We start from the raw sequence: 9,011 nt of genomic DNA, 5'->3' as shown, positions 1-9,011 counted from the left end.
GTGTGCCTTGGCAGTCTCGGTTCAGAGGAACTGGAGAGGCCACCTAGGTTAGCACAGTTGGAGAAAAGATGGAGTGGAAAAGGAAAAAAAACCTTGTTAGTTTAAAAAATTAAATTAAAAAAGCCTTTTATTCTGACAACATTTTGTAAAATCAAATTAAGTAAGGCTTCAATCATCAACATTATAACAGTCATGAAGTTTTTGGATTTATTGAAAGGTTAATTGTTTAGATTTCATTAGCTTTATTAAGTTGGACTTCATAAAATGACAACTCAATTTCAGGCATTCATTCAGAGGTACAAATAATAAGGATTCCAAATCACAAATGAAGTTCTTTCTATCATATGATCATGTACAGTATTGTATACGTCTGAAAATGTCACACAATTTCCTACAGTCCAAGTCAAACACCTTATATCCAACCATTAATGTAAAACCCAAACATAATTTCAATTTGCACTGATTAAAACTGAGCATAGGCTCACATTTCAGAAGCTGGATCTGGTGGGTAGACAGTGAGATAGGTACGATTAGGCAGGTTACAGACTAGAATTGAAACTAACATTACAGAGGCAACCGAAAACTGCCCAGTCATGAGTCACAAAGCTCAACAGCCCTGATAACAGACAACCACACACACACACACACACACACACACACACACACACACACACACACACACACACACACACACACACACACACACACACACACACACACACACACACACACACACACACACACACAGAGACACACGCTCTCCCTCTCTCTCACACACACACACACACACACACACACACACACACACACACACACACACACACCTGAAGGCAAGGCGTCAGGAGACACAGAAGCAAGGAGAAGCCTTTTTCTGCACTTCTTCTCTGCCAGTCTGTGTGTTTTACTGTGTGTGTGTTCTAGATCCAGTGGAGACAGAAGAGCATGAGACGTCAGCTGTGTTGCGCAAGCTGTTTGTCACCCAAAGCCCGGCCCACCGATGCCACCTGAGCTGGGTGCGGTGATGTGTCTTGGCCAAAGGGGGCGACATTGAGCAGCAGTAGGAGTAGAGTAGGAGCATGATGGAGGAGGGAGGAACTACACACCCAGCAGGCCTCATCTCTCACTGGGGATGGAGGACAGGAACACTCCCTCTCTGTCTCTGTTGGATCTGCTCCGTCATGTCTCAATTTTTTTTAAATCTTGTTTCCCCTCCCGCCTCCCTTCCCCCTCTGCTACTTCCCTGCCTCCTCTCTTCCCCTCCGGCTCCTCTCCTCTCTCACAGATGACTCCAATAGACAGCCGAGGCTTTTCCCTTTCCTTCGCAGCTTCATGTTAGCATCATTAGCGAGGGAGCTGCCTCTCGAAGGCTTTTAAAGAGGCCTGCGCGCTGCGGTGCAACAACGCAGGAAGTGAAGTCTGATGAATAATATATGTTGCTGCACAGCCTCTCATTATAATCTTAAATCATCACAGTCCATATGAAGACAGAATGACAAACTGAAGAGGATGTTTTTGAGGCATGAGAGACACATATTTCCTCAAATATCTTCATAAATTCTTCCCTTGTCTTCCATTTACAGTCCTTATTTGTTATTCTCACTGCCCCAGTCTGTAAGAACAGTAGTTGAAAATAATGAATTAAATCCAGATATTTTCAAGTGTCTTTAAAACGCAAAGGTTTCGAGTTTGCTAACATAGGACACAGTCAGCAAATATTAACATTTGAAAACCTAATTCTAGTGATCTTTTGCTTAAAAAATGACTTAAAAAGGATTATGAAAAAGTTTTTATAGTTTCTTTCCATTTCTGATTGAATGTTATATTTAGTTTTTGGGTTTGCATTGCCTGCTTTCAGATATATTTTTCATTATGTAAGAAACTTTCATTTTAATTAAAGAGGGCCTATTATAATAATGTTCAGGTTCATATTTGTATTTTGTTCCTTTACGTGTTTACAAGCTTTAATGTTCAAAAAGCTCTTTATTTTTCTTATACTGCCTGTGCTGCAGCACCTCTTTTCACCCTCTGTCTGAAACCAGAGCCAAGTCTGCTCTGATTGTTTAGCTGGCCGGCTCTGTTGTGATTGTTCAATCACTTATGGCGCATTTCCACTACAGGGCCTCGCTCGGCCTTGCTCGGTATAGCTAGGCCTCAGTAGGCCTTGTTAGGACAGGCTCACTTTATGCTGCGTTTCCATTACAGTTTAGTAGCTGGGGCAGTAACTATAGTAACGCAGTGTAGGCGGAGCCGTGACGTCATCTTCAATGAGAACCACAGAAAAACAACATCAGACGTTAGCTGTTAGCCCTCAGAGCTCACAGCTCCTCATATCGTTCAGAAACTAGACAAAAGTTAAACAAGTACAAACCACATACTGTCTGTGTCATGGCGAATACAGTCGCTGGTTTATTTATGTCTGTATAGGCCGTTGTTGTGAGTGTGGACGGTCGGAGCATATACTGCGTTAGCTTAGTCGATCTCCATTCAGAATGGAGGTTCAGCGAGATTACATCTTGCTGTCGCATTTTAACCGGCATTTTAATGACACATCGAAACAATAAAAAGACTTACACAAATATATGTAAGGTGGAACTGCTTGTGCTAGTCTGAATGATGAAATGATGAGTGAAATTCAACATTAGGGCTGCAGGATTTTTCTAAAAATAACTAGTTGCGATTAGACTCCTCTGCAGCAATAAAATAACTAATGAAGATTGATATTTTCACATATTTTAAAAATATTACACTTGAATATTGCGATTTCGATACAATGTGATTAATTGCCCTTTGCAACATCATTTGTTTGTATGTGAGAATAATATTGTCAGCATGTAAATAATTAGAGTTTTCCTCAGAATCAATATTTTAGATGTTTCGCTACTTGCATTCAACCAACAACAACAATGCTTAAAAACCCCAAGAGGACCACTAAAACGAAGAAGAGGTTCAAGAGACACATTTTTCCATAAATGACTATCTGTTAACCCACTGTGCGGGTTATTTTTCAAATGAGGGAAGCAGTTATAGTTCATTAGTTATTATTGACTGAAGCAGAAGTAGATGAAGCAATACATGTAGCTTGTAGTGAAAGCACTAATGGACAAATATGTATATTTTCTAACAGATTGTACAGCTTTAACTTTATGAGTAAAGTTCAAATCTCCACTGATCAGAATTTATTTTAAATCTTATAAAAGTTTAAAATGAATTTGCATGATCTAAAAAGGGTTGCTTGTGGTGATGTAGTAATCCACAGCGAACCATCACCATCTCAGGAGTCGGTGTAAATAGGCAATTGTTTGATAACAAATAGTCATTTTTTGGGCAAAGAAATACTTTGCTAACTGTTAACAAGTTAGTAACATACCTTCCACATTAGTACGGGGGTCCCTTGCCCCCTCCAGGTGTCGCTCAATGCTGCCCTGACTGTAACATCTGGTGAAGGGTACAGGTGACAGGCTGTTACTGTCAACCTCCACACGCTGCTCCAGGATCGGAGAGAAATCCAAGGAGGAGTGGGAGTGGGTGGAGTAAGTGGAGGAGAAAGGGTCTGCAGCTCCCTTCAGTGGAGGCGACCCCCCCGATGCTCCGTTTCTCCGCTTGCTTCTGGCGATCTCCGCGAAAGAGGTGACTCTTGGAGGAGGAGGCGGGGTGGGGGCAGCGCCCTCGCTGAGCCGCACTGGGCAGCTCAACATACGCTCCAGAGACCCGAGTCGAGGCGTTGGACACTTGTCCAGGTTGCGGTCGTAGCTGCGAGAGCGGGGGCGGCTTTCAGAGGAGGCTCCGATGAGACCCCGACCAACCGTTGGAGGGGAGATGTTGACGTACACCTGACCTTGGATCACGGTAGGAGCAGCTTCAGTCCCACCGACTGCCTGCTGATTTTTCTTCTCTTCATCCTCTTCTTCATTATCAACATCATCATCTTCATCATCTCGCTAAATTGAACAAGGGAAGAAGATATATGGGTTGAATGATCAACGATCCAATACCGTTGATGCAAAGTGAAAATGTCGATATAATCTTCTTTAAGACATGCCCTTATTTAAAAAGTGTTCATTGGAAAAAACATTTGCACTTAAACATGACCATTGTTGGTGCTTTATAGTGAACAACATGAGGTCAGTTTTGTTCTTGGCATTTAAAAAGGGGCCCTATGATGCTCATTTTCAGGTTCATATTTGTATTTTGTGCATCTATTGTGACATGTTCACATGCTCTAATGTTCAAGTGCTTTATTTTTATCATACTGCCTGTGTTGCAGCACCACTTTCCCCATAGAGCCTGATCTGCTCTGATTGGTTAGCTGGCCGGCTCGGGGGAGGAGTGTGTGGGAAAGAAACTCCTTCTGGAAGGATCTTCAGGATTTTAGCCTTTGCAGAACATTTACATGCACAGAAATCTACATAACAATACAGGAAAGGGATCACCCTAAAAAAGCATAATAGGGCCCCTTTAAAATCACACGTTTTTTTTCCACTTAATTGTCTGGTAGAGCCCAGAATTAAAATAGTCAACTGACTTTTGATTTCCATTGGTGAGTTGATATGCAACTTAATGTGTTAAATGGGTAAATTCGATTGTCTCATGTTGATGCAAACTTCAGATTCATACCCCTAAAAAGTCAAATACACTAATACACAGCCAATGTACTGAACTGCTAGCAAGCTAGATTTGCATTGACACTTTTACAGACTAGAAATAATACCCTTCAGCTCAACATTACTAAAAATAATCCTCAGACATGATATCAGATCAGCCCAGACAGTGGCTGTTATCTAAAGTGAGCCATTGGCTGACTACTGTGTTACTGTATCAGTGTCATAGCTATTTTAAGTTCAGGGTTATTGTCATTGTCACAGGGCCAGGGGCGGACTGGCCATCTGTAGAATCTGGAGAACCACAGAACGGCCGGCCGGCTGGCCTTTAAAAGAAATGTGTTTAACGTCATCATTTAAGTTGCGCTGACGGCCGACAGAGGGTGACAGCGGCCGCTAATGCAGTTGTGTGGTTCTTATCTGTCAAATAATCACACACGAAGAAGAAAAAAGACCGGCCACACGAAGAGAAGGGATTAGACGCCGCGTCAGACAGGAAGAATGAAAAAACATGGATAAAAATCAAAGAAAACAAAAATAAAAAGGTGGGGCCGAGAAGGCAAGAGAAAAAAAGGTNAATAAGTAGGAGTGACCAACCAAACAAAGTTGTAACAAATGTATTAAGAGTATAGGACTGCGTTCGAATATAGTAACCTCCACATGGTCGCTTTGAGACACTTGTGATTTATTGGTTATAGCTGCTCATATAAATGTCAATTTTCAAACTTTCTTTACTTGACCCATGTTGCTCAATTTTTCTTCTGTGATACGCTTGGTGGTTTTGATTTGCAACAAAGTTCCCTTTCTCTTGTCCAATTTGGTAGATTTCATGAAAACTGAAAGAGGAATGAAATAAAAACCAAAGTGGGAGAAATCAAGATCCCACAAAAAGCTAAATGAATAACAATTGTATTTAAAAAAAATCTTATTTATTACCTTGTACTTGTCCCCTTCCCTTTGGAATGTAGGAAGTATTTGCTCATCTCTTGAGTGATAACAGAGGCAGGGTTGGTTGACCTTTGGAAAGACCCAGGTAACATGGTTACAGGGGTATATGCAGGAATCCTGAAGTCAAATTTAATACCTTTTAAACCTTTTATATAAAGACCTTTCCATACATTTTAAGACCTCATCGCAAACTTTGAGTTCTAACCGGTACATTGGGGAACACACTTTACCTTCATATTTAACAACATATCTTAGAATTCATCAGTAAAAAACTGTCAAGGAAAAATTGTGGTATAATGTGCTTTTGCTCACACCTTAATACAAATAGTCACATTTATATATATTGATTGTAAAGATAGCCATAAAGCGTAAAACAGAGTGCAGCACAGGACTACTGAAGCCTCCTTTCCACATGAACTTCAACCTCTCTGTGAAGGTTAGTTTAATGCAGTATGCTGCTTGTTGTTGTCTGTAGACTCTGTGCTCTTTCATTCCAGGTAAAACTGGACTATTACTTTAAAATAGCAGATTCTCTGTGACCGGATATAGTTTGGCTGTAGACCCCCGGCCCCCACGGAGGACGCGATACGGTAAAAACGCATACGCAAGTGCAAAAAAGGCTTCCGTTCACAACACGCATTCGATTCATTAAAGTGTGTCCGTTCACACTAGACCGGCTGGAAATGCTGGAAACGATGTAGTACATATGTCAGGCTGTAAGTGGCGCTGCCTCACCGCCCGAAATACACCAAAAGCAGCGAAGAAGGACCCGGAGCATTGGTTGCCATGGTTGCCCTTCTGTTTATTCTCCGCGGTGGATCGGCGTTTTCTCCTGCTGTATATCTCATCCGGTAGTCCACCAGCAGATGAAAAACACCCACCTCACCGCCTCTTCCAAGGAACGAGGGGAACCGAGAGTTTTCCATAAAAAAAATGTTTCCGCCGTTCAACATGTCCGTTAAAGTTTAAATCTTCCGTACAAAATTAGAAAACAGTGCACGGTCAGAGTTTCTTTGTTATCTTATTGAGCTTTAAAACAATTGATAACGACTCTGTTTCTCTGTATAAATATAATATTTAAATAAACGGTGCCTGCCTCTCTTTTCCTTCCCCTCTTCTGACAGCCCAGGCAGCAGCAGGAGACGTGGGTGAGAGGGAGGCGGGCTATTTCATCGTTATCAGAAATGATGATATATGGGCTTAACACACGGAGCCGTTGGACCCCCAGAGCGTTGCGTATGCCGGTCTACCCACTTGGAACCCATTACCGTAGTCGTTTAGTTCCCCCCCACAGAGCGGAGCAGGCAACGAAAACTTAAAATAATAAGCCGGCATTTAACGCGCGCTACTGCATGGGGCCGCCTTGGGGGGTTTCTTCTGACATGTCGTTTCAGTAAATTAAAGGTGTTTCATGTTGTCGTTGCTGTGGACCTTCTTAATACCTTGGAAAATGCCGTTTAATACTTTTTAATAGCCTTAATTTTCGCTAAATTGATTTATCAACTTTTAATACTTTTTAAGACCCCGCGGACACCCTGTGTTATCGTACAGCAGGGCTCTCCAACACGTCGATCGCGAGCTACCGGTAGCTCGCGGGCAGCATTTCAGTACCTCGCCGCTCGATTATCGATTATAGCGCAGTAAGGTTGCTTCTTGATTTTTCGGCAGCGGCTGGACAATATTGGTCCGTGACGCAGTGGTCAAGTAAAAGACGTGACAGCGGCACAGCAACACCCAGGGGCGGACTGGCCATCTGTAGAATCTGGAGAACCACAGATCGGCCGGTCGTCAAGGGCCATTGACGGCCGGCCAGCCCTTTAAAATAAATAAATAAATGTGTTTAACGTCATCATTTAAGTTGCGCTGACGGCCGACAGAGGGTGACAGCGGCCGCTAATGCAGTTGTGTGGTTCTTATCTGTCAAATAATCACACACGAAGAAGAAAAAAGACTGGCCACACAAAGAGAAGGGATTAGAAGCCGCGGCAGACAGGGACAATGAAAACACATGGATTAAGATCAAAGAAAAGGAAAAGGAAAAAGGTGGGGCCGAGAAGGCCAGAGAAAAAAAGGTGAAGTCACTCGCAGGTGAAGCATATAAATGTCGCAAATTGACAGACCTTTTTGGCAGCAGCTTAGAACAAGTGCAAAATGATGAAGAGAATGATGAGGGCGCGAGTTCAGATATACAGCCAGCCTCCCATGATGAGGGACAGAGTTGAGCTGGTGGAAGAACCAGCTCAACCCGCACACAAGTGCAGGGCAAGAGCAAGAGGTGGGTGAGAATGATCCCTTGAACTCAGTGGCGTTTTCTCCTGGAGGCCAAGGGAAGCCAGGCTTCCCCTGTTTTTTTGGATTGTAGTTATAATTTTAATAAATAAATAAAAACACTTCGTTTAGTTTCGGTAATTATTCTGTCGGCCCATCTCTCCCCCATTCTCATTGAGTATTTTACAAAGATTGAAACAGCGCTCCTCTAGATGTTATGGTGAAAAAGTAGATTGCACTCTCTGTTGCGAGGGGAGGGTATCCGAAATTGGCTTCCCTTGGTGAAAAAAAATGGAGGGATTGACCAATCAGATGAAGCTCACGTCATGCCTCACAATCCAATCAAATCACATCAACTTCAGTTCGTACTGTAACTGCCCTCACCGCCTTTAAAGAGCCTGTGACAGCATCCCAACAACTGTTGTGCAATGAAATATTGGACTACTAGTAATCTCGAACTGTTAGTTTAAAAAAGAGGGTGCGATACCGTTCCGATAAATATCAATAATTTCGAACATCGCGGGGAAATTCCTTCGACTCATTTTGAAGTTTTGGGGGAAGACGGAAGTGACGTCAATGCGGGAACGCTTCACTGTGCGGCGAGATAGCCAAAAACGGACAAAGTGTGTTGTCATGCGTAGAAATGGTGAATTACTGAGTTTAGGCACGTTAATAACGTTTTAATGAAGTTGACTACAGTATATTCATATTTGTCAGTGCTTTCATGTCAATTCGGCGAACATAAACATAAATGATCGTGGTGAAGATGATGATTAAATTAGGATTAAAAATCGGTAGTGAGAGCTGCTGAATTTCCTCCCGTCGGATGTGATATAAAAACAAAACTAAATATTAAGGACGACTTTAGACGATAATACAAAGCAGTAATAACTTGTTGTTTGTGTGCGTGGAAGTTGACTATTGTGACCGTTAACTAAAATCTAATAAATCTGATAATTTTTTCTTAGTACGAAGTTTTTCACACACACACAATAACACAAGAGGGGCAGGTTGCGTGTGGAGTGACTTAATGTTGAATGTTTTTCGGGAATTCCACAAAAGAGTAGTCCTTTACGTCTGGCGCGAGTTTGGTTTGTTAAATTTAGTAGTAGGAGTGCTAGTTTTCACTATAACGTTAACTGTACTTTCGTGTATTGTACATCACAATTAGTTGAAACTCCAAATGTTGATGGGTTT

The 9,011-nt window shown here is 42.1% G+C and overlaps 1 protein-coding gene and 1 long non-coding RNA gene across 5 annotated transcripts in view; both read right to left on the bottom strand.

Moving 5' to 3' along the window:
• Positions 1-9,011, bottom strand: part of rusc2 (RUN and SH3 domain containing 2) — a 58,987-nt gene that overhangs the window by 47,292 nt on the left and 2,684 nt on the right. For all 4 annotated transcript variants that reach the window (XM_010770450.1, XM_010770451.1, XM_010770452.1 and 1 more), the window contains exon 2: positions 3,368-3,938. In XM_010770450.1, the coding sequence (XP_010768752.1) occupies positions 3,368-3,938 (571 nt within the window). The remainder of the gene's footprint in view (positions 1-3,367; positions 3,939-9,011) is intronic.
• LOC104944865 (uncharacterized) lies at positions 5,358-5,613 on the bottom strand. Its single transcript, XR_798277.1, has 2 exons — positions 5,535-5,613; positions 5,358-5,434 (listed from the first exon to the last, which is right to left on the bottom strand). It is a non-coding gene; the product is annotated as an uncharacterized lncRNA (long non-coding RNA).

The sequence above is a fragment of the Notothenia coriiceps genome, unplaced genomic scaffold (assembly GCF_000735185.1).
Source record: "Notothenia coriiceps isolate Sejong01 unplaced genomic scaffold, NC01 NC01_scaffold00008957, whole genome shotgun sequence".
Taxonomy (NCBI): Eukaryota; Metazoa; Chordata; class Actinopteri; order Perciformes; family Nototheniidae; genus Notothenia; species Notothenia coriiceps.
Note: the sequence above shows the minus strand (reverse complement) of the source record. Positions and strands in the feature narration are given on the sequence as shown.